The following is a 27,158-nucleotide window of genomic DNA, read 5'->3' on the forward strand; positions in this document are numbered from 1 at the left end:
AGGGCTAGTCCGCACGGTTCGCGGAACACGGAGTGAGAATGTTCCGCGATTAATCGTGTTATCATTTGTTAGAAGTGTTTAACAAGTGTAAATTTACAAAGTGACCAAGTTACGATGTAACTATCTATAATTTTTGAAAGTGAAAAGTGCGAGAATTTTAATTTTGATTCAATAGTGCGTGTAATTCTACAAATTTTTTATATATTCATCGATTTTTTAATTGAAGCTGACTTGTGAGTGAAATGCAGCCCGAGGCGAAATCTGCAGGGGATGGAACAGAAAGTGCATTAGCCTAGTTGACGAGTACAATTATTTCCTTCTTTCCAGTTCGTTTCTTCATTATTTAAATATGTACATAATTGTCACAGCATGCATCGGAAATTATATTATGATGTTGTTCTAGGCTTGAAAGCTATCAAAACTCCATCCGTCGTGTCGCAGAAGAAGGAAACGCAACTCAAGTGTTTATTGAATCGTTATCTCAAATTATGATGACAAAAATAAAAGATTGCACTCGTACTTGAGAAAAACAACTGAACAAATAATAATTTTATAATATACAATACATTACTTACCTACATACACAGACCAATACAAGCCTTTAAATCTTGATCGGAAACTTTTAATTGACAAAGACTATCGAAAGTTTACTAGAGATTTGCTATGACTTTTCGCCACCATTGTTACATTTAAATTCAATCTGTAATTCTTCAAACAGCAAATAGCAAATAGCAATTTTTTGCCATTAATTTATAATTTCATAAATTTGTACTGCAAATCCAGTATATATTTGTGAATTTAAGCACACAAATTGCTCGAGTGATACATCACTAAAACAATAATCTTTGTTTGTTATGTCATTGTGCTTACGGGACGCTAAACGGCAAATCGTTAAATAGTAGTATAGTAGTATAAAATGGTACACGATGGTACCACCGCGCGAAGGGTCTGTCTTGCTCGCGCGTACGTACTAGCGACGAGCACACCAGCGACGATAGCGATCGATAGTCTAACGGCTGTCTTATCACAGTCATTGTACACAAGATTCTCCAACGTATTGGCCGCACCGCTTTTTATTCTGTAATAGAACGCAGACGATCCGACCACGGCCTCGAAATAGTTGCTTTATTACTCTACACTAACGCGACATATCGCGTGATTACGCGCCCCTTGTTTAAATACACATGTGACGAATGATTACGTGGAATTAAAAATATTCACGTGCCAGAGCTCGCATTCGTATCCGCTAGATGATTAACAAGCACACTTGTTCTTTCCATTGTGGCGATAATTAACTCGCAGCCTTCGAGTTGTACAGATTGTTTTGGTGCTCGATATATTTGTCGAATATAATACACATATATTAGAAATGTAGGATGCGTAACGCATTGTTGTGTCAGAAAAATATTTGTTAACATTCATAGACCTTTCTACACTTTTTTATTTAAAAATTTTACGAGTAATAAAATTCCCGATTTGCATAGTGTCTATAATTTATATATGCGCAGAATCAATAGAATTGATAGAAAATATAATTTTTATCTTGTGAGTATCTTTGCGGTAAGCGCACAACACGCGATAATCTTTTCTAATCATGTGAATTATCTTCTTATAAATTTATGGCTCTTCACTTGACGTGATCACTTGTGAATTGATTTTGATGGACGGTTAGATATAGCGTGCCGATAATAGGTTCCAAGATTCTATCTTGAAAGGTACTTTTCACAGTCGTGATGGAAAATTTAGACGCCGCGTAACTCGTAGCGCACAATAGTCGAGCGCTATTAAGATCATTACCTATATTGCATATCGATTGAAAAAATGTTCAACCTGAGCTTTGATGATGCACTTATGTTAGATCTCGACCAAACTCGACTGACAATGAGAAAGCTGCTGCACTTGCGCGACTATAATCACGGTATTTATACACTCGGTGACCTTGAAATTATCCATACCGTCTTGCGAGCCTTGAACTTGACGTCGAAGAATCTCGTACCAACTTGGCACCACTTGGCGCACAATTATTCAAATCGGTCTACTTATATCTGCATTCTCGACGCGAATTAGACTCTCTCATATACCTTGCTTCGATTTTCTATAATTTTTAATAACGATTGCAGCTGGTGCATCCCACGTATTGCTAAATGTGACCGCATCTAATTCAGTAGGCCTATTTTTATGGTCGATCGGACATTTGGTGCGCGTTCACCGTGTGTCTTAATTCCTAGTCGTAAAAAATTATTCGTAATATAGCCAGAGAAATATAGATATTGTGTGATGTAATGATCCACAATGTTTATTAATAATTTTTCTATTTGTCATACTGTTTTTGCGATATCGCCTTTTATACAAATAATTTTCGCGTGCGTTATTTGAAAGTATCTTTTCATTAATAAGCAGTTTTTCATCGTTATTAGTCACGATGAAGATCATGTAAAGTACATAAAAGATTCAAGCATGTCGCGCGTCGAGATACATTATTATTATTTAATCTCGACTCGCGCCGTTGTAATAAAAGTCTCGTTATTGCATTAGTGTTTCGTGATGGTGAATAGACATTATTGTCTACCATTCTGCCTCCTGGAGATAAACATTGTCGTCACAGAATGCGATATCAACGCGCTGTACTTTTACGCGAATTGAAGAAGGAAGTGAAACGATTTTGCGCGGTTCCACTTGGGCAATTCCTCGCTAAACGGATACGTCTTATCGTGGGTCATCTTTCGATCGAAGAGGTATCCCCTTCGGCGGAGATATTCGCGGAGGAGGCTGTCAGGTGGAAGGTGGAGTCACAGATGACGAATCTCGGTAAGGTTCTCGTCGACACCGTCATCGACACCGTCATCGACACCGTCATCGGTAGGTAGGTAGATAGGTAGAGGTAGAGGTAGAGGCAGAGGTAGAGGCAGAGGTAGAGGCAGAGGTAGAGGCAGAGGTAGAGGCAGAGGTAGAGGCAGAGGTAGAGGCAGAGGTAGAGGCAGAGGTAGAGGCAGAGGTAGAGGCAGAGGTAGAGGCAGAGGCAGAGGCAGAGGCAGAGGCAGAGGCAGAGGCAGAGGTAGAGGTAGAGGTAGAGGTAGAGGTAGAGGTAGATAGGTAGGTAGGTAGAGACCCCCCTCGGGCTTTTACGGCATGCATGTACCCCCCAGGTAACATTCGACCCCCACTTGCGGTCGGTTGAGTCGAATGTTAGAGCGCGGTCGGCGACGACCATCACCGTGGCGTCTTGCCGTCTTGCCTACAGTTGCAGTCGGCGCTTCACTTCGCGAGTACTCACATTGTGCGCGCGGCGACTACCCCGGCAAAAATACTCGATATTCGTTGCAATAGATAAAATGTAAATTGTAAAATCGATACCCAAATTTCTCGCGCGGAGATCGCAAAAAAAATCAATAAAGCGAGTAAGACTGAGAAATCGGCGTTTCGTTGCGGTTATGGTACGGACCCTCGCAAACACTTACTAGTGAGTTATTCGAGTACTTGAATTTCCCCGGGTAAGATCCAAGACAAAGTGTATCCGAGATCTTTACATCCAATCACGGTACGGACCATGTACTCTTGAGTTGCGTGTAGCACCGATTTTACGTGCGTTGCATAGGAAATATTTTCGTATTGAATGAGGAAATCACACATGCCCAGTAGTCTTTCATGTGCGGTATTCGTATGCGCGCGCGATAATGGTGACAGCGATGACAGTATTACGTTAAAGAGATGCGTGAGCGATCGAGGTGTATATGCATGACTCAAGCGATTGTCAGTGTGAATACAGTAGGATGAATCAGAAAGTGCGTGTGTCGGAAGTTGTCTTCACAAAGAAATCAAACAAATCAAGTACACACGCACGTAATTTGTAATTTTCTCATGGAAAAGTGCAGGTTGAGGTGATAAATATGTATATAATATGTACACATATCAAATTCTAACTTTTTACATTATGAATTATTTTAAGATACTCGAAAATATTTATATACATAATATTTGTTATATTTGCAACATTATTGCATAACACATGCAACAGCTTACGTAAACATTATTTCCATGTTTTCTATATACCTAATTGAAGACATATAAAACTGATGTGATGATATATATAAATATTTCGATTAAAATCTTTTACAAAATTCAGATATGTTTGAGCTATGATCGTTTGACAAGATTTTAACACACTTCCGAAAAAGTAAAGAATTACAAAGTGTACGTAAATCTTTTTGATCGAAATAACAGCCAGTTTTAAGGAATTCCACGATACTTATGCAAACTGACATTTTCACCCTCGTTCGTAAAATATCCATAATTCGATGCATCAGCCCGGTTAATTGGCATTCTGTTAGCTATGAAAAGTTCAAGGAAACTCGCGGGTTTCCTTAAAATCAGCGTTATATTTGGACGATTGCTTATTTACAATCGCTTTGCGTTCCATTATATGCTAATAAGGAGAGCGCGCAAACCGGCGGTAATTAGTCGTGTTACTTTACGCTCGAGTAAATTCGCCTGTATTAGGAACGCAATTATTCTCTCATGTTTGCGGTGATACCGGTGATTCGTTCCGTTGCGATTTGAGTTATCGAATGTGGTACGCATCGAAAGTGTAATTTCCAGAGCAAGAACTGAAAAGAAACGTATTAAGAAATCTCGATTAATTAAAAGCTAATGAATGGAGTGAATGAATTGTGAATAATACCAAACTTTCTTTCATCAGCAAGGTGGTTGAAAGCTATAAATCTCAAATTAATTCAATTCGCTATTTAAAAATTTTTTTGTTTCTTTAGTCATTTTATTGATTTTACTACTTTTTTAAATCAAGCAAATACAGGAAATTTGAACATACATAATAAATCAAATTTGTACATGTAATTAAAATTCAATTTTTATTTTGAGACTTACAAGTTTTATTATGCACGCGCGACGAATGGTTCTCTTTCCGGACAAAGTGTTATAGATATCATATCAAATGTTTTTATAACGGAACAAAAAAGAAATGGTAAAATTCTATCGGAATATATTAAAATTATGAAATTTTGTACTTTTTTTTTCTACAGTAAGACAAAGTCACACATAAGGAGCAAAATAAAAAGATTTAGCAATTAACTTTGCTTTCGTATATAAAGGATTAGAGCGTTTATTGTGCAGCACTGACCCTCTTTTTAATCGATCGCTCCGTAAATCACTGTCATCACGCGAGTAAAAGTCTAATTCGATGGAAAATTTTTCAAGCACTATCGAAGCGGAGTAATTTATATATACGTAAAACTTTATACGCATACGCGTAAATAAAGTGACAATGAGCAAAATCGCTCGCTTTTTCTTTCAATTGAAATATATAAAAATACATAATTTTCCTTCATCTATTCTATAGTTACACAGATGGTTCCAAAATTCCCGACTATAATTTTAATGATAGATTGATTCGTTTGTATGAGATGCGATTAGAAAAGATTTTCATCAAAATAATTTCATAACCATAACCAAGATATTTGAATAAGACGATTTATCTCTTTTATTGTATTATGTCTCTGAAAGCTAATTCAGATATTGTGTTGTACTAATTATATTTTCCGGATTACAAGCGAGTTATTTTTATGTTGATAAACTGCGTTCTTTCTCAATGTTAATTTAAGTTTAATGTTAATTTAAAGTTAATGTTTATTTAAGTTTAATTACCGGATATTTAATTAATATTATACCACATTAATAGAAAATAATACATAATAAATAATACGGCTCAAACTTTCTTAAGAAAAAGTCAATCTTTTATTTATTATTTTAATTTGTCACTAAAATTAAGCCTGAGAATTCTGGAGCACTTTGTGCATATAAATACAACAGCAAGGATATTACAGTAATATTATGAAAATGTTTATAGAAACGTTTATGTTAACGTTTTCCTTTATTCGTGTAATAGAGTGGATCGCGTGAGGAACAGCGAGCGAGCGAGCGACCCTTTGTCGACCGATCAACGTCCTGACGCTGATTTCATCTCGCGAGATCGCTGAGAACGAGAGCACTTTGCTTTACCAAATTTGGCATCTGATTTGACATCTGACGTCAGTGATCAGTATAACCAGACAGAAATCAAAGTCAGTGCGAAAAGTAGACAGAAACAGAGGAACGCACATACCTTTCGTGCCGCGCAAAGAAGGATACGTTCTTACATGCGTTATTACGTCATCGCGAATACAAGTCGCGAAACGATAACGCTTCGATAATAGTATACACGTGCACTACGACAACGTTCAGCATCATACGCTGTGACGGCCGACGACGTATTGTCATTATACAGTTCGTCGCACACGTAGCGACAAATGCACCATCTTTGCCACGGATGACGTCTTGCGGGTTTTCGAAAATGAGTTGGATCATCTTACTGGCTTTCGGCGCCGTCTGTCACGGTAAGTATAAACTTGTATTAATTAAATTTTTTTTAATTGAACAAAATTTATCAACTTATAAATTGCTATATGCCATTGATTACTAAAAGCGATGCAAATTTATTCCACGTAGCTCTACTAAAATTGCGTCAAAATAATTAGATACGTTAGATCAATTAGATACATTTTTCAACAACTATGAGACATGAAACAAAGTGGATTACAAATAAATAAGTAAATTAAAAATAAATAAATTAATTTAAAACAGCATTTGTAAGTTAAAGGTGGTTGTTTATATCGTAATATTGTTTGCTGCGTTTTAAATATAAATAAATTTAAATATAAATAAATAAATAAACACACACGCACACGCACATATAATGTGTATATATGTATAATTTTTGGTGTTTGTGATCGATGCGGCAATGCTTCCAAATATAAAGTTGGATCATAGAATGACCAAAGATACTTATTTTTAAACGTGGCTGCAAGTTGACAATGCGACTTGTCGTCACACGAACCGCTTAGATATGCATCAGTTGTATGTAATGACAGAAATTTGATATGTCGTCGATTGATCGCCTCGACGAAAATTACACAATTGAGCGATTACAAGGACTTGTGATGGAGATTAATGCATTATGTAATGCAGGATATGCGGCATTCTTCGTTCGAGCGCGGAGTTTCTGAAAATCTTTTTCTTTTCCATTCGACGATAGATAGAATAAAATATTCTTTAAATCAGAGTCACAGTCTAAGATTTTTTAATATCTATACTAATATTATATTTTTGCGATATTATTATTTTTTTTGTGTACATTTGTACATAAAATTAACTAATTAAATTGCTTACATCCATAGATTAATCGTTTAAAAAATTTTATTTAGGGTTTTTTGTATAGAAGCGCTGGGACTTTTCGTTTGGTACAATATTTTTATTACACAATTTCATGTACACATATTTTTTACGCAATACACAATTCTATCTACACAATCGTATCTAGTAATGCTCTTCTTACTTTTTACTTCTTACTAGTCATCAATATCTGCAATAAAAGATCAATTATTATATAAATATAATATATACGTGGCTTCCAAAGAATTCCATATATTTCTGGAAAATATTTTAATGTATTTAATCAGATTTATAATTTAAACGAAAAAATATATCATTATAGAGCGGCTATTTTCTAGTTTCTCGGGTAATCTTCTTACAAGATTATATAATTTCAATGTTTGTTAAGGATTATACTTTGGACAATACTTTTATCGCTTAATCGCTTCTTGCCAATAACATGTTGCAAATTATCATCATTTGTACGACTCCAAAAGCTTTAACAAGGGCCATGTAGTTTCGAGTTCTGCGCTAAGATTGTTCTGCGCACGCTCTTTACAAGAATGCTTAGAGTAATATACGACTTATAATTGTTCGATTCGTCTCAAACACTAATGCAATTCTTTGAACGTTATTATTTTCGTACATGGTTCTCGTAACTCTCTAAAAATTTTAACGTTACAACTGACAAAATTATCGATATTTTATTTAATAGTTATATTTTTTAATAATTATATTTTATAATTATAAAAAATTACTCCACACGCGAAGCATCGTGTTAGATAGGTATTTCTGTAATTGTGTAATCATGGAAATAATATTGTCTGTAATTTATGCAATTTATTATTTTTCAGAATTATGTATATTCTCGTACTATTGTTTTTTATATATTGAAAACTCTACAAAATCTACAAAATCGCTCGATTAATGAAAATTCCATTTCCATTGGAGAAAGCATTTCGATCCGACATCGCCTTCCTAGCATTGAAATCTATTTATTTCTGGGCGCTTCAATTGATCCCCTTTGGCAGTGAAATCAGCTCGATGCGATTCTCTTCGCGCACACCTGCAATCTGTGTTTCGGGATCTCTCTTCTTTTTCTATATTCGCCGGGCACAACGATTGCATTTCATTAACAAGTTCAGCACGCCATCGAAACGCACGTGCGAGGCGAAGCGGCGGCGGTGCGCCAACAATCGCACATAATTTAAAGAATAATTTAAGAGGAATGCGTTGCGTTCAATACAAAAATTATTTTGATTTTATTAAGTATATTTTGACGTTGACTATATTGTATTGACTATGATTGTAATGACAAAACAAACATAATAATTGAAATTCACATTATTTTAACATTATAACATATTATAACTTTGTATGTTGATATAGAAATATGTAATAAATGAGTATAAATTATTATTGCACATTTTCAATATATCGAAAATCAACAATCGAGCATAAGTTAAAAAAAATTTTTTTACATGCAAAAAAAATTAAGATTGCAGAATAATAGTGAGAGAAGCATTCGTAAATTTTGAAATTAGTCAACTATTTATTCTCACGCGATACGTTCGAAAATTGCCCCGTTTGAATGAACCTTAGCCCGATGCCGACTTCTTATTCGCTTTCATCTTGCACATTGCTGAAATAACAAATCGGCGATTATGTGCGGTTTTCGCACAACGATGCTAAAGCAACGAAAAAGCGAAATCACGCCGAGATCCCTCGTGCGATCGTAATCAGAGCGAAACGCGACGTATCGCAAGCATCGTTTTTAACATTACTTATCATGCACAATTTCTTCGTCAATAAATTCTCTTTCATGTAAATCAATTGTTGCAGATGTAACCAATTAGATCGATATTCAGTTGCTGGCAATATAATACTACCTGTGTATACTTTGTTGTCGGTGATTTTATTACCTATAAGAGAGACACAAAATCGTATAAAATCAATATATCAACGGTCTCTTTAACTGGTAAAAAATACAATTGAGTAAAGATATCTCAAGTTTGATAGCGAGAATATTTGATAAGAGGTGCAGACAAATATTTTTGTCTTGATACAGATATGTGATAAAATCTATTGGATCTATTGGATTAGATATACATGTACATTACGATTTTTTTTTATACAATGTTAACGACGGCACTAGCGATAGCTCCAATGTGGGGCGAGTCTCATAGATTATCGGTGTATCACGCCACACGTTATACATAAAATGCATCCCATCGCCACGGGCGATGAGGAATCCGTACGAATTCCGGCGTGCAGTATCTCTTCTCTGCCTTTCCCCATCACAGGAGGCGGTTCTCGTGCACGTCGGTACCTACCTACCTACCCTACCTTTCCCTGCCTACCACACACGTGTTTGCATTCCAGCGCGATGTTTCACTAAATGCACGCATTGCACAGGGTTTAACCACCCTCCCGGAGGGAGAACCAGTTCTTTCGGGGCCGGTAACGCGTTGTGTCGGGATAACACGTTGTGTTGTACGCTTTATGAGGCGAGATGGAAAAAAGAGCGACAAGAGCCTGCGCGAAGTACCGAAATTCGTAAAGAATAGACTGCGATTATTATTTTACAATCGACACGATCGCCATAGTCTTTTTCCCATTTTTTCCGGAGATGTTTGATATAGTAAAAATTGCATAACAGCTATTGAAATACGGATACTCCTCTGGAGATATGCTAGAGATACCTGTATATGAGAATGTACATATCTCATTTCTGCACAAATTTATCGAAAATTTAAACTATATAATATTTAAAATACGTTAACAGAAAATAATCAATTAATCAAAATTAAACAATTAAAAGGACTGAAGATGAAAATGATATACATATATCTGTAGAAGAAACTGTAAAGTGAATATTTTTGTCAAACGGAATAGCAGCCAGGACGCAACAATGTCGATGCGCGACGCAACAACAATTCATACATGCGCGATGTTTTTGCGAAAAAAATTAGACGTTGCCGGATAATGAGGTAAATCACGGTTTACGCGGCTTGCAATCTGCCTTGGAGATCCTTGGACTATTCAGTAGTCAGATATGAGGCTTGAGCAATATGCTTGAGTAGAGCTTGGATGTTCATTGGGAACGTGTGTAACAAGTGCTGATTACGAACGAACGTCACGCGTCAGTAGATCGAATCTCATCGAGCCGAGTCTCGTGTTTTACTATTAATATTGTATATAAATAAAATATATGAATTATATAAAATACTACGATTAATATAAATTACTTGCGTATGCTCTTACCACACTTAAACTGCATTGAATAATGAAACGCCGCTAATCAAATAATGAAATAAACGGCAATCGATGTTTTTAATATACACAATCATCATGCTTTAAGATTTGTAAAAGAAAGAAATCTTAAAATAAGAAAATAGTTGGATACGTATGATTTTATTAATCATTGATTGTAGTTATTGGTTGATGAAAGCTCTCCTTCTCTCTTCCCTCTTCTTTTATCTTCTCCCTCTTTCTTTTCTATCGGGAAGGTAATTTTGATGTTTTTCTGCTCTTCTTGAAGCTGTTATAATAAATAGAAAAAGAATGAGAGCATAATAAAAAAGTCTAATAAAACGCAAAAATATTAAATAAGCTCGATGTTTTAACAATTTTCACGCGGAAAAGCCGCACGCGATTAACACAAAATAACAGCCGAGTCCTACGGACACAGGCTGAACATTCTTGCATATCCTTGACATGATCCGTGCTCAGCTCTCACGTCAGACATGCGCCTCACCGTTTACGGAATTCTCAGCTTTCAAGGCGTCGACGTCACTGTCGTGCAAATATGAAAAACGGATGTACACATGTACCTCGGCGCGAACGTACCTCAACTGTGCGCGAAAAAAAAAAAAAAATAGAGAGGGAGGATAGAAAAAATAGGAAAGGGACAAATTAGATAATTATTAATATAAAACACCGCCAGGCTACACAAACTGGTAAGCGCATAAGCGCCTAAACAAAATTGTACTTGTATACTCTTATATAAAGTAATGTTAGTAAATTGTTAAGAATAAAATTAAATAATATAAATAATTTGGTAGAGAAAGAATCAAAGTTTAGTCTTTTGCGTAGTAGGCAAAGTAGTCAAAATAAAATTTTAAAAAATAACAAAAATTATGTAAAAAATTATGCTCTTGTCAAGGATATGCAGAAATGCACATTCTATGTTCGCAAGACTCTCGGCTTTTATTTTAAGTCGACGCTGTGTGTTAAAAATGAATAATGGAATTACAAATAAACATTGCAAATAAAAAAGAGAGACAGGAAGAAGGGATAATATGTAAAAGAGCTTGTTTTGAGAATACTGCGGAATTGTTGTTGGCTATCGATCATGGAGTGATCTACAATTGATGATGTCCGTGATTCAAATATATCTATTGTACATCGGATGTATAGTGTACGATATCAAGTGAAGAAATTATGGCATGCAAGTATAAAAAATGATTTTGCGAGCAAATACAAATGTCACATTGATCAGATGTCATGATCTCCGGCTCTGACCGGTAACGGCGCAACTAATTAATATTCGCGATGAATTGATCCGTCGGTAATCAAAGAGTTGTAATCATTCATCATAGTCGCGCTCATTTCCTGAATCGGTTGTAGAAGAAAAAAATGGAATAAAAAATCAATTGAAATAAATGGAACATACAACTATTGCAAAGCTGAAAAAACTAGTAAAAATGGAAAATACGTATTCTCTTTTTTCACGCGCGCGCGTGTATGTGTGGAATGAGATTAATTTAATAAAACTTAAAAAATATGATTAATATTTATGGAAAGTTATCTCAATATATATATATAACAAATATAAAATTTATTTTCACAAAATAAATGTTTTTTATTACTATATGTGATTACGTGTAATCAATATTGTATAGATTTTTATCTGTAATAATAATATAAAAATTATTGTGTAATAATCAATTAGCAGCTTGTTTGAGAGCAGAGCAAGAGTAATAACATTAAAGATTTTTCATTTTTCGAAGAAAAATCTATTCATGATTTGATTATTTAAAGAATTCGAATAATACCCCGATGATAATGAACTCTCTTGTGTCTGAACCGCAAATGCTTTCTGTGCCTTCTAGGAAATTCGATGAGTAGCAGGCTTCTTTGAAGAATTTCCTATGCAGCTAAGCTAGCCTTGAAAAAACATTTTATTTTGAAATTCTTACGTTCGTAATTTTTTTTAACTAAATATATAATTTTTTTATTATGATGATTATTTCAATTTAAGCAAAATGTTGTAGTAATTTTAATTAATTACAATTAACTATCGAATATCCAACTCTAAAATAACAAAGTTTGATTAATAATATTTTTCTTTGTTTAAATCGATATACATATTCGTAATATCTCGTAACATATTTGTAGTATTATTTATTAATTGATTTTTATGGTTATACATAGGAATACATATTAGTTAATACGTATAAATTAATGCTACTACGCATCCGCGTTCTAACAATTAATAATTTTCATAATTATCGTCAGTTAAACATCCATGTCAAACAATGCCAGAGAAGATAACTCATGCGTAGATACCTATTTAAAGCACACACATTTCTGACTCATACACACCGATTAGAATCTGCTTTAATGCTGCTGCGCTACACGCAAGATTGTTTTTGACTTGAATTGTTAATTTTTAACAAACTTTACCTATAAAAAAGTTTATCTTGCAAAAATCGAAATTTACGTTTTAAGAATTTTTTATTTAAAAAATAAGAATAAGATATAGCATTTATGTTTTAATAAAATTTTAAACGTTTTACTTGTGCATGATTCTCTAAATAAATAGTTAATATTTTTTAGATTGACTGATTCTTGCATTTTTAAACGACTTTAACTTTAATATTTAATAATAATAATAACACTTAATAATTTGTGCGCGCGTGCGCGCGTGTATATCACTTTTATTGCGACAGAGACATGATGTATTCTGTCGCCGATCCCCGAGTATTTCTAATTTTTATATTTGAAAATAAATATATTCTTAAATAAAAATTTATATATTATCTATCTTTTATGTTAAAATTATACATTGTAACTACATTGTGCATCATACAAAAAAGGCGAGTCATAACTTGCTCTTCCTTCCCGAAAAACATGAGCCATGTTTCGATGGATCATAATCCCCAAATATCGATCTTTTAATCGGATTTAGCCAACCGGCCGTTCGATGTACATTAATCACTTAATTCCCCTGCTGAGATTCACGCATATTTGTTAAAGAAAGTGTAAGAAAGTTAGCGGTGACTTAGTGGAATGCGTGGGCTTCCTCGGCTCGAAAATTCCTGATCGGTGCCCTGCGGTGAGTTAATCGCATCCTATAAAGTAAGCGGGAAAGTTAAATACCGGTGAAGAGTGATGGGACCAATGTGATGTCGGAAAGTATGTTTTGAGTGAAATTAGAAATATTATGCATCTAACGATAAAAGTCACACAAGATGCTGAAAACCTAAAGAGATCAAATGCACTATAGACAAAAAATTTAGATTAGCAAAAAGATGAAAATAGTATGATTTACTATGTCATTGTAAATGGATGAAATGTCGCTATACATTTGAGATTGTTCTTTTTTATTTTTTGTAGACAATAGTTTTTTATGACGATACTAATATTTCACCTGATCCTCCTGCGTAAGTTTCCATTGATCCGTCAACGTCAACAATTAAATAAAAAGTGATGTCACATTACAACTATTACGAAATTATACGGAATTATAGCTATTACGAAATTGGTGCAACACTCGATTTCAACAATGTCAGCGCGGGGATTCCGACATACTATCGTTGGAATCTAAACAAGTCGATCAGCACACGTAGCGCGCTATAAAACGCGCTGATCAGTTTGTCAATATAAAGTGGAAACGACCTTCCACTGTCTACTACCAACTTTGCTCGTCTTGAGGACGGCGTTGATTAGCTCTGGCAAACGTTACGCGACGACACCAAGGACCAACTTCGGACATATAATTATGCACGTACTACATACCCGTCATGTAGAAAGCGTGCGATCAGTTGCAGGGACGCTCTTCTGTTCATGATTATCAGTGAATTACTTACAAACTTGTTATTAGATGTTTATTAGCTTTAAGAAATTCGAACAAAGTTTCATGTAATTTGATTTAATTTAGTATGTCAGAACGACAAGCTTTAAAAATTCGTTATTTTTTCCTCGTAGAAACTCAAAAAATATTTTTAAAAATATACAATTTATTAAATAACAAGATTATATTAAATCATTAATTGTTGTATTGCTAAAATTTCATCATATTAAAAATTTATTTGCTTGGTTAAAAATTCACAAAACCAGAGAAACCATACTGTATTATTATAAATTCCAAAATATCCAAAATTATACAGCATTGCTTGCATTATTATTACACTATGAATTTATAAGATTACACATTCTTTTATTTATTTATCGCTATTATGATATTTATATTCCGTTCTAAATTGATTTACTTTTACCGTTTCAGTGTTATATATATTAGATCTTTGTCATTTTAACTGGAGTCAATTTTTATATATTAATATTTATATTAATTTACGTATTTAATGTAATGTGTAAATCAAACATTTGTGAATAAAGCTGCAGAATTTGTGCAACAGTAATGACTGGTACAATTCTTATGCAATGTAAAGTTTTATGGTTTGTAAAGTTCGCCCCCCCCCCCCCCCTGCAAGTAGTCGCGACATATAGAAATAAAGTCGGCTATTTTCGAAAATTCAGGCGATTCTCGAGTTCATCTATCGATCCGACCCTGATTCTACAATATCTGCACATGGTGACAGACGCGCAATGCAAGACGATTGTCTACGTGACTGTCGTAGCTTCCTGTCCGATGTGTCCCACATATTCGTCCGCTCAAGTTCTTCACGCTGGACGTCTTCGCTCGACATCACGACGTTAATTTTCCAGCTGCGTTTTTTATTTTCCACATTGGTCTCTGTGATTTAAGAAGAATATCTTTACTCTATTAATATACATTTTGTTTGTTCAATGACGCGGAGCGGTTTCTTTCATTCATCTTTTTACTCGAGTGAAAATGCGCATCTACATTAGAGACATTGACGAATTTTAAAAAAACTCTAATGAATTTTCTTTTTATTTCCGTACCCTCATTATAACTATGCCATTAATTTTAAGCGAAAGCAAGACGTTATCAATCTTTGTCAATTGCGTTTTATTACAAATAAAAATATTTCAATTGAAAAAAAAGAAAAGAAAAAAAAAACTGTGAATTCAATTTGTAATTATTCTTTTGTTTGACACTTAGGTCTCCCTACTGTGGCTAACGAGTCGGTGGTTGATACGAGCACGACCGAAGATACTGGAAACGTTTCAGAAGCAACCACCGTATCCGAAGTGAAAGGTCATTCAATGGATGATATAATGCCGGGAACGAAACCATCGCTGATTTCTGTGCTATTTGTCGACGTTCCAGAGCATACGGAAACGGAACTAGGCTCGTCCGTGCTATTGGCATGTCGGACTGCTAATCCTGTGGCCGAGTGCCAATGGTCCTGGCAGCCTTTGCCACCGGTTCACTTGCCGCTTCCGGACTTGAGTGAAAACCCGCCGGTTTCTACACGTAAGCTCGATATCATATTGTTTTTCCGCGTCCTTGCTGTGTGTGTGTGTGTGTGTGTGTGTGACTTTGGACTTGATTCGCAGATACTGATTATATTTTATACTACGTTGCTCTAATTGTTAAAACACATTACATTGCCTTTATGATTTAAATACTTTTTCCCCCTTCATTGTGAATAATCAGAAATTTTTCATCAGATGTAGTCGCTTTTTGAATTCTTTTCGTGTTTTTTCTGCCTATTTCTAGTGCAAGTTGCCTTCTTCGCCTTTGCAACAATCCACGAAACTCTCATAGATAGATAACTTGCCTTTTCACGCCAGATATTATTATTTTCCGGAATGAATATTCATGAAAGTCGTTCGCTTCGATGTTTCGCTCGGTGATTTCAGCCACGGCGATCTCGACGATCACTACCACGGCAACTCCTACGACTCGTCCGTTACCAGTACGACAGTTTCCCGCGTTCGGCAATAATAGCAATGATTGCTCCGTAAGATTCTCAAGTACCAAGTACGAACAGACAGGATACTGGACCTGTGCCGCAAGAACGTCTACAAACGATCCTTTCACCAGCACTAAGCCCGCCAAGCTCAGCATCGTCAACGCTAATCACGGTAGGAGATGCGCAATCTTTTTAATTCCATCAATTTCAAATTTCATTCTTTAATTTATAAATTATTATAATCTTGATAATCTGAGCAATGTCGTGATACTGGAACTTAATCTAGACTTCTTAATTTAAGCTTGTTTTGCTGTTTCGTTTAATTGGTAATTATTTTTATCGGACATTCATTCATTAAGGAAAATGTGCGCATAATAAAGCGTATATTTTTCCCCCCGGTCTTTATTCATCTTGTGTTGATAAATCAATGTTTAATTAAATTAATTAAATCTCTGCTTAAATGTTTGCAAACGATGTTTGTCTAGAAATTCAATAAGATTTTATCCTCCTATTTTTTATTTTTCAGTCAATCATTTTATACGCGTTTTTTGACTTTATGGAAAGGAAAATCATTGTTTAAACCGTAATCTTGTTCTTCGATTAAAATTTTAATTACATGAGCATAATGAATAAGCGTAATGTATTTATGCAGTTGTTTTTGAACGACCTCGAATTCTTGGTGACAAACGCTTGATATTGCTGTTTATTTCCATTAATTGCGCCAATTGTCACAATATTTTTTGAGAACGCGTTGATACAAAATGTCATCATTACTTGTCGTACAGACTGTACTTCAGTATTTACTTAAGAATACTTTGTCAATAATATTTAATACTTTTCGGAGATATATATCTCTATTATATTTAGACATTACATTCAACTTGGATTTTCATTCCCAAATGAATTATCTAAAGCGAAAGACAAGTGATTTATGGAAACGCAGTTTCCACGACGCGAACTTTATTCGCTTTAATTAATTATTTAAGACGAATTATACCTTTCCTAATTAAAGCCAACATCATCGATTGGTAAAAGTATCTGATGATAGAAGCAGCAGCAATAGTTTCAGCACACTCTAAACAGATAGACTGAAAAATTTAGTGGGACAATTAATCAATTTTGTAACAAATTGTTCTTAATATACAAAATATATTCGTAGTATATTCTTTTCCTTAATAATAAATAGACTAATAATAATGGAGTTTTTTTTGTAATAATTATTTTTTTTCGCGCAAGCAATTTGTTAAGCAATTTTTTTATCTTGCACGAAAACAACGCATTACGTAAGAAGTAACGACGTGCAACTAGAACATTCGCACATTTCAGGTATTCTCATCACGTTCGTGAAACATGAAAACGTCATTGAAGTGCCAGCAGGATCTTCGGCACAAATAATGTGTCAGACCAAGTCGTCTGTGCGCGAATGTCAGTGGTCCTGGCGACAGCTGAACCAATCGCAACCTTGGAACCTCGATGTAAAATCGTTCCCAGCTTTCGGTAACAACAGCACAGAATGTAGTATCAAGTTCAAGAACGTCCTGCCGGAGCAGGAAGGCTATTGGACCTGCGGTGCACGAAGCGATCCGAATTCCTCATTCACCCAGTCCACACCTGTTCGATTCCTCATATCGGAAGGTATCGTTTTCATTATGGTGGTATTATCTTTTAGGGGTTTTCGTATGTTTTTCTACTAATGTAAGTTGTATAATATATTTTTGCGTGCGGCGAATTGCACAATAGATCATTTCTGAAAAATACAATTTGAGAAAGCATGTATGCAGCGGCGATTACATACCTGACATTTTTTTCAATCCAGCGTGTGTTCCATGCTTTCAACAATATATACTATTTCGTCAAAAATAGATTTTCTACTCAAAATTGCGCAATTTCATGCATCTGAAAAGTGTTCCCTATTTTTGGAGTACTGTATAAATGCAAGTGAGAAATATATTTAAAAAAATGAAAAATGCTTTCAAGGCCTCAACATTTAAATTTACGACAGTGCCCAATCAATATTAATCACTTCTTAAGTGTGTTTATAATTGTTAATTTTGTCCAAAATATTCTCCTCCGCCATCTTATCCTTCTCGTTGCAATGACTCTAATATTAATCTTACATTACACGACTTGTTTTTTGTTTGAAAAAAATCATCAAGATCTTTCGTTTCTCTTTCACAGTTGAATTCGTGCAGTTGTCGCGAGGCGTGCAAGTTGCAGCTGGTGAATCGGTCTTTTTACGATGCTTGGCGAACAAGCCGGTGGTACAATGCGAATGGTCGTGGAGAGCGTCAAACTCGAGCAAGGAACCGCTGTTGATTAAGAAATTTATTCCAAACAAGGACGCCGATCACGATTGTTCCGTGCGATTCAAGAATGTTTTGTACGAAGAGGAAGGACTATGGACTTGCGGAGTCCGTTTGACGCCTGATGGGATCTTGCATACGGCACCTGCGGCCACTGTCAATCTTTTGCCTACCGGTATGTGACAATTGCTTTAATTAAGAAATAAACGCATCTTGCATCTTGCGTATGTTGTTTTGTAGTGTTCGATGTGATTGTGTGCGTGCGCGCGCGCGTATGTATGCATGTATATGTGATTGATATCATGAGATGTAAAGTAAAAGTTGATTACTGTGAAAATGGATAAGTGCTAAAATATTACGAGTTCTAAGACAGCAGCATAAAATTTAAAGAACTGTGATAATACTTATTCCAAATTTTTGAAAATAAGAGATATGCGTAAAAACTATATATTAATTCCAGTTACAATTAATTGAAAAGAATCAGTCAAGGGAATTCACTATATTTTAATCATTGATGTGAGAATTCAGAGTAACTGGTGATTCAATTATATACTTTTCCTCTGTGCATTTTACCGTTCATTCATCTTACGTTCAGTGCCAATAAAATATAAATTGATTTAATCTTTGAAACGCGCATTACTTTTAACGTCAAATTTTACAAAGTTAAAAGTGGATATTTTTTTAGCTTTTTATTCAAAACCTTTCAATTTTAATTTATCTGGAAATTCACATTTTCTGTGTTCTCGGCGAAGAAAAAAGAATTCATCGCGTTATTTATTCGCATCTCGAAGAGCAAACGAAAAAGCTTCTTTCGAATTTCTCGGCATTAATCGCACAATTTTCTTATCACAACAATTACTTGCAGCTAAGATAAGCTTTGTCCAAGTGCCGATGGATACAGCGGTGCCAATAGGTACGGAGAGTACACTCAAGTGCGTTACCAGTAGCCGTGTGGAAAAATGCGCCTGGACCTGGAGGTCGCTTCACGGCAGCGATCCGGAAATCGTCGTCAATGAATTTCCCAGTAACGGTGACCTCGGTCGCGACTGCTCGCTCCATCTTTCGCACGTGTACGCAGAGAAACAAGGTCACTGGAGTTGCCAAGTATCCATTACATCGCTCAACACTGTTCTGACGTCACCATCTGCCAAGCTCACGGTTTTTGAGCAAGGTAGATATTACTGAGAAATTCAGCGTTATTGACACTATTTTCTCCTTTTTTCTCTTAATTTGATTTAACGACATTGTGTGACTATTTTATTCCTTTTTTTGTTTCCAGAGGAATTAAAGTTCTCGGAGTTGTCACAGGATATTCAGATCTCCTCCGGCGGTAGCGTTCTGCTGCGCTGCGTGACTTCTATAGCGGTAGAACAATGCCGTTGGTCACTCACTCCGGTCAACTCCAACACCACCGTAGTTGTGAAGCAATTTTCGGCAGCTGGAAACGAGGCTCGCGATTGTAGTGTTCGTTTGAGCCACGCTCTCGCCGAACAAGAGGGGCTCTGGACTTGCGGTGCTAGGATACACGGTCGACAGAACTATACGGATGCACCGCCTGCTAAGTTAAGCCTTCTCGAGCCAGGTATCATCGAGTCCTAAGACGATCGATCTGTCGCTACTTTTTCACTATGATAACAGGTGGTAGGATCGATCGTTGATCGATTGTCGTGTAATTCTGACGCGCTCGGCTTGGACTCATAGTTATAAATTGTTTACAATTATAACTGAATATCATAAATTAAAATAAACCTAAAAGCCAAAGTGCTATTCATCGCAGCAAATATCGAAATTAAATATTCATTAATGTAAATTTCAATTTTTCAATTATGGGTGTCTAGTCTCTGTGACTTTTAGTCTTTGCATTGCTCTTTCTTTTATATTATTTTGTTCCTTGGATCTTTTAAATTTATAATATTGAGTAATTGTAATAAACACGTATTATATTGGATAACGTGAGTTTAAGCCGTCGCATTGCACTACGATAAATTTTCTTCGAATAAGGACTTCTCGCGTGTGGTGATTCACGTATAAAAGGGACTTGTTTTCTCACTTGCAGCTCAAACGAGAGCGCCTGGTTTAAATTCATATTGACAGGCAACGAATGATAGGAACTGTTATGATATAGTATAGCAATTCAACATATTAATACTGAAATACCACATTTGAGATTCCCCCCCGTCGAGTTTTAGTAAATATGACATAAGACTGCCGCCTAAAGCCTGGTTAAGGTTGCTTTTGCATTCAATCGGTTCAAACTGTCTATAATATAACTCACTAGTGTAATAAATCACAAGACACATGTATTATATATACGTTTTAGGATTTGTGGTCTGAGCGATATCGCGACAATCGTTGCAACTAATTGCGATCGCGAGTGCACTGAGGCGAGCTGTAGGCGAATTTTGCATGTGCGTGTACATATGTGTAAACCATGGATTCTGACGCACGCACATCTTTGCGATCTACGGTAGATCGCAAAGTTTCACGGCACTAATATCGATTGGACGACTTTGTGCCATTGAGCGAACTAGGAAACTCAATGACAAATTATTATATCAAATTAAATTAGTAAGTTATTAGCGAATATGATCAATTTATTTTCTGACGTCAAGATATCCATTCAAATTACTTATCACATATCGTATATATCGTATATGTTATTTTTATGTTAACAGCAGAATGCGTAAAATTAAAAAAAAGAAAAGACAATGTCTCTGGAAGTTTTAATTCCATACAATAGATTGTAGCTTTCAGTACATTTCTTTTTTAAACGACATATCTTTTGTGGTTTTTGTCTATAGCAAAAAAGATTGATATTAATATTCGCGGAGTTGATTCACGCGACGATAATTCAGTTCTCATTGCGACACAATTCAATCGTCCAGTCGAAAGATAAAAACCGTCTTCATAACTTATCATTCCACGTCTGTGTATATTCAAATAGTGTGGAGGGAATCCGCATGAGGGAATCCGCAAATTGATAGCATGGAAAAGCATCAGTTAGCAGACCTCGCGCAGCAGGCGAAGGTGAAGGTATCGATACTCGTGAATGTTCCGAAAACTGTCGTGGACGGGATGACGTGTGACGTGGATTCGCACCAAGCCGATAAAACTTCATGTCATTAAATTAGCGGTGGAAGAGCGAGTGCTTGTGAGTGTCTGTGAGTCGTTTGTTGCCTATTGGCAGCCGCTCTCACATATGCTAGAGAAACAATTGCGATCGATTTTATCGTATCTGTAGATGCTGAATGAGAATGATACACAGTTATCACATTTCGTCTGTTACATTCTGTCACTTGTTTTCACAGCACGCAACTCTTGTTGCAAAAATCGTTGAGCTCAAATTAGAACGTTTAGCGACTTTTATATTCTATCTCTTAATCACGTAGTATTGTGCATTGAGTAAGAGGTAACAAAATGATCAAACGATTGCCGGCAGATGCAAATATTTAGTTTCATTGTGATATAATAAATTTTCAGTTATTAAAAAAGTCTTGTTTATTCGAAGAGCAATTTTATATGTATACTGCGCATTTTTCAAATTACATCAAATCGAACAAAACACGATAAGTAAATGCATTTTTCTATTATGTTGTTCAAAGAAATGGTAATCTAAGTACATTTTTTTATGTTATTCAAAAAATTACAAAATTATTATTTGTGTGCTTGTCATCATTTTCTATTTTATCACACAACACGCAATATTGATTTTTAACTTAATTGCATTGTCATGTATTTGCATTATACATTTATTACCGTTAGATCGTCCTACCTTATTACTGATCGCATTCGTTATTGTTTTCCACTGGCGATTCTCCAATAAACCTTGAAATTTATCGATTCGTCGTGCGCCGCTTGGCAAATCACAAATTAGCAATTTTGTTATTCTCGGTGGTTAAGAAGTCGTATTACACAAGTCGCAATAAATTGCGGTTTTTCCCTAGTAATCTACCCATGCCATTATTAAGCGATACATGTATGTATGTATGTATGTATGTATGTATGTATGTATGTATGTATGTATGTATGTATGTATGTATGTATGTATGTATGTATGTATGTATGTATGTATGTATGTATGTATGTATGTATGTATGTATGTATGTATGTATGTATGTATGTATGTATGTATGTATGTATGTATGTATGTATGTATGTATGTATGTATGTATGTATGTATGTATGTATGTATGTATGTATGTATGTATGTATGTATGTATGTATGTATGCATGCATGTATGTATGTTGTACGCTACACTATCTTTTTCATTCTCAATTATATGACAATACATTAAGAACATTTTATTGAAAAATTACACAAATGTCGATTCGCTTTCAATTGAAAATTAAAGTGTTCTTTTACATTGTAACACAATTATTTCAAACCATAATATAGCGACGTAATGAAAAAGAAAAACTTGTAAAAAAAATTCAAGTCAAGATTAAATACATTATAAGTGTATATTGCACTACTTAGTACTAATATAATAACGAAATATTAAAATAGGTTTTTGTTACATAACACTACAAAGTTGATAAGTTGAGAATGAAAAGATTATCGGATTTCTTCTTTTCACATATTTGTTCGCGTGATCCAAATTGCAATTGCAACTATTCTTCATGTGAAAAAAAGCAACATTTACCATCAGCAATGTCATTCATCTTTCATATTCTTATATTTATCTTTTCGTATTCTTATATTCTCAATGACAAAATTGGCATTTAGCACAGTCATTAGCCATTTTAGTTTAGAAGAAACGCAGAATTGATTGTATCAGCTTTAATAATTGTCGTCGTTTTGTGAGAAAATGTTTTACACAAAATCTTCGCACAGGTGATATCTTACATCATGTTACCCACAAATTTACTAATTATAATTAAAAAGACGAGTAATTTTGATTTTTTCTATTAAACTTTTATTTGCGCAATCTCTTTTTCTATTTCAAAAGTAAAATAATTTGTAATAAAATATCGCTTATATCGTTTCGATTTTATATCTCGATAATGTAAATACTTTAGTAAGATTTAAAGTTTTCTATATTCTATATTTCTTCTTTATTCTAATGTGAGTATTTTATATTAAAAACAATTGTAGGTGATAAAAAAAACTGCAAATTAACAAAAGATTGTTTAAATATTACGCAACGACAAATAAATGTGCACGAATGCGTTTAATGTTGCAGGCAGCATTTCTCATTATACATATTTTGCATTATTTATTACCTATATTATATAAGTTATCATTTTGTATGTGTGTGTGTGTGGAGGGGGGCGCTTTTATCCCCATCATGTTTATCGCTTAATTTGAAGATGCCTATTTTGATACACGCCCGTTATGTATGTGAATACTCATCATTTATGATACAGTTGCTATTATATTTAATTGTAATTGTAAGTAGGCAATTTTTAATATTAAGATCTTTTATCCAGAATATTCATGTTTATGACGATTAACACTTACTTGTTAATCGATAATACTAGAAATGCTGTCATGGTGTCGCTTCTGCAATTCGCGATGCATGTTTCAGCAATGATATTGGCACCTCAGTCTGACTATTTAAACTTTTTTAACATTTGAACCGAGAATTCACACACACGCGCACGTGCGCACAAACTTTTTATTACATAGATTTTTGAATAAATTAAATTTAAAATTTCAAGGTACCATGTAATAAGAAATTAGGGTATTTTAATTATCAGTTTTTGCCTTAATTGTAAGTATTATGTTTTATATTGGCGCTATAAAGAATTACGATGACTTATATGTATGCGATTGAATTCGAGCGGAATACATACTTGCAGAGCGTATGAATCTTCATGTGCCATGAAGTATTTTTAAGTCCCCACGAAATATTTGCGGATCCTCGAGCGTTTTGAGTCTCTGAATCACTGTAAACTAGTTTTTTTTTCAAATAAATGATAGTATAAAGAGTCACGGCAGGCTTCTCATTTTCATCATTTCGATTGTTAATTGTATTACAGCTAAACCTGAAAGAACCCTCCTTCAATCCAGAGTTATTACAACCAAAATGATCTTAAGCCCGTACTCGTCGAGTATTAATCGATAAAATGTACCAAAAAATATTGCAAGCGCTAGTTTAAAAAAAAACGCAAAATTTTATGAAATTGTAAATTATATATTTATTTATTTAATCTAATAAAAAAGTGTCTATTATATGGGATTTTAATATAATTTGCTCATTTTATGATAATATAAAGTTTTAATATATATTGTTTTTGTATCGTTGTGTACTCATAGTATTTATATTTACACTTTTTGTTAAAATATCTTAACATATTTGGCGCTTACAATTTTTCTTCTGGAGTTTTTTAAATTTTACTAACGCACGCGAGATCAATGCTGCACGCTCTAACGCGAATTAAGCACGTATCAAACCACAAGTCATCCATGCACAAACAAATGGTGATTGGTGATCAAGATGATTTACTCATTGGACTATCTGCACTGGAAATGTGTGTGTAGCGGTATTTGGTGAGTGGGATGAAAAAATGGAAGAAAGTTTTTTCAATAGTCTAAAGAAAAGATATATGTTAATAATGAATCTATAAAATATTAATACAAAAAAAATGTAATTAAGCATGAACTCGAGATGTATCTAAAAATTTTAAAAGATTAGAACGAGTTTACAGAAAAGATTTAAAGAAAAATTGCAAATACTTAATACTTTACGCGATGTTTCTTATCGCATTACATTTTTTTAGTAATAAAAATATTTGTAAGCTTATTATTTAAGAATAAGCAATATTATTCTAATAAAAATAATATTTTTTTATTGATTTTATATATAATTTACGGGCAGATTCTTAAGGCTGCAAGGATTGTAGAGATATTCAATTCAAAAGACGTCGATCATTTTTAGAACCCGTCACTATCGCGGTCTGGGCTGCACCCCATCAGATGGTCACTCTCGCGTGTAGAGTCGGAGCTGTATCGCCAGAGGCCAAATGCCACTGGATCCACGCTCCAAAAATTCACATCATACATCAGAATTCTAGCAAGCTTGCAAAGAAAGCAAGGTAACACTTTCCGTTTCACTCATGTATCTATATAACATTTTTATTTTTATTTATCCATATATCTTGATATCTTTACACTACTAGCTAATTTTAACACAGGCATAACGTACAAATGGATTATACTACGGGTATATGCAAACTAGTTTTTAAACCGGATCATTCCGATCTAGGGCAGTGGACCTGCAAATTTACACTTATGAGTGAAAATGCCGATATTGAAATAGGAAGCGCGACGCTCGTTCTATTGAACACCTTGGCAGGTTTGCTAATATATAGATTATTTATATATATATATATATATATATATATATATATATATATATATATCTGATTATTTTATAATTTTTAAATCATTTATTTTAAAATATACGGGTTTGATTTTTTTGTTTTTTAACGCATTCTATACATAACTTTTTCACGTGACTTTTTATCATTTTCTACCAGCTTTCTTGTAACATAAATAATTTTTTTATATTATACAGATGAGAAGCTTGGATGGATTGTAGGTGCCTTAACGGCCGTAATACTGTTCCTGATAATCATTGTCGTGGTACTAGTGGTATGCAAGGCGCGTATCTTTGTTCGCAAAACACCTGAGATCTTGGAAACTTTGCCTCCTAGCGAAAGAAAGCAAAGCGCGAGGTTTTGTGGTGAAAAATATCCAGAGAAACAGGGGAAGATCAATCTTCAATTTATCGATGACAACAGACATGCATCAAATAAAGAAAGTGTCATACCGAACAGAAGTCCTCGCATGTGCGATCGCGCGGAGAAAATTCATGGAATACCATCTAAAATATATGAGAATGTTGGATTATAATTCAGTGTTACAAGCGTTTTCCAGTCAGTGCTTTTTTGTCCTCTGCAAATTAATTGAAATATGTGTTTTATGTCTCAAGTTTAATGTCGCTATTAAAAAATATATATATTATTGATAGAAAAAGTAGTGCAAAAACATTTATTTTAAATAAAGGACAATATAAGATTCCAAAAAATAACAAAAACTGTAAATTACTTTGTTTTTGTAAAAATTACGAATTACTGTGGATATTTAATACTGTGGCTATTTATTGTATACAGGGTGACTCAAAATAACCTGATATCCTTGCAATGCCATATTCTTGAGCGAATTCTGAGACGATTTTTCCTTTTACAAAATTTTGTCTGAAGCTTAGTTTTCGAGTTATAATTGAAAATAGATAGCAACTTACGAGTTCGGTACAACGGGCAGGTAGGGACGCGCAACGTATAATAAGACTGTCAAGTGTTTACTATCGTCTCATGACGCATTACATTGTCCCTGTCTGTCCGTTGTATCGGACTCGTAAGTAGCAAACTATTTTCAATTATAACTCGAAAACTAAGCTTTGGACAAAATTTTGTAAAAGGAAAAATCGTCTAAGAATTCACTCAAGAATATGACATTGCAAGGACATCAGGTTATTTTAAATCACCCAGTATATTGTTGGGGCAAAAAAAAAAAATTCTTGTAGGCGAATGTAGCAAAAAAATAGCAAAAAATTATAATATAATTCATAGTTTGTTCCGA

General features: G+C 34.5%; 2 protein-coding genes across 3 annotated transcripts in view; both read left to right on the forward strand.

The window, feature by feature from the left end:
* The window catches only part of Pi3K21B (phosphatidylinositol 3-kinase regulatory subunit alpha), a 40,139-nt gene extending 39,650 nt beyond the window's left edge, over positions 1-489 (forward strand). Inside the window, exon 14 of the transcript XR_010888368.1 lies at positions 404-489. The gene's annotated coding sequence lies outside the window, so the exon portion shown is untranslated. The remainder of the gene's footprint in view (positions 1-403) is intronic.
* Positions 490-2,675: 2,186 nt separating this feature from the next.
* Positions 2,676-27,158, forward strand: LOC105667778 (titin-like). Of its 2 annotated transcripts, none has more exons than XM_012359784.2 (11): positions 2,676-3,538; positions 5,900-6,386; positions 15,512-15,826; positions 16,216-16,440; positions 17,595-17,903; positions 18,447-18,746; positions 19,437-19,742; positions 19,851-20,153; positions 25,453-25,609; positions 25,709-25,869; positions 26,092-27,158. In XM_012359784.2, exons 2-11 carry the CDS (start codon positions 6,320-6,322, stop codon positions 26,427-26,429), a joined length of 2,481 nt encoding a protein of 826 aa, XP_012215207.1. In that variant the 5' UTR covers positions 2,676-3,538; positions 5,900-6,319; the 3' UTR covers positions 26,430-27,158. The 2 variants fall into 2 exon arrangements, with proteins under 2 accessions (XP_012215207.1, XP_067205010.1); XM_067348909.1 differs by having other exon boundaries at positions 25,709-25,865; positions 26,092-26,245.

This window comes from Linepithema humile, chromosome 2 (genome assembly GCF_040581485.1).
Source record: "Linepithema humile isolate Giens D197 chromosome 2, Lhum_UNIL_v1.0, whole genome shotgun sequence".
NCBI lineage: Eukaryota > Metazoa > Arthropoda > Insecta > Hymenoptera > Formicidae > Linepithema > Linepithema humile.

Coding starts and splice junctions, on each gene's coding strand:
- LOC105667778 (XM_012359784.2), top strand. CDS start 6,320: ATGACGTCTTGCGGGTTTTCGAAAATGAGTTGGATCATCTTACTGGCT. Junction 16,441..17,594: donor CATCGTCAACGCTAATCACG/GTAGGAGATGCG, acceptor CGCACATTTCAG/GTATTCTCATCACGTTCGTG. Junction 17,904..18,446: donor TCGATTCCTCATATCGGAAG/GTATCGTTTTCA, acceptor TCTCTTTCACAG/TTGAATTCGTGCAGTTGTCG.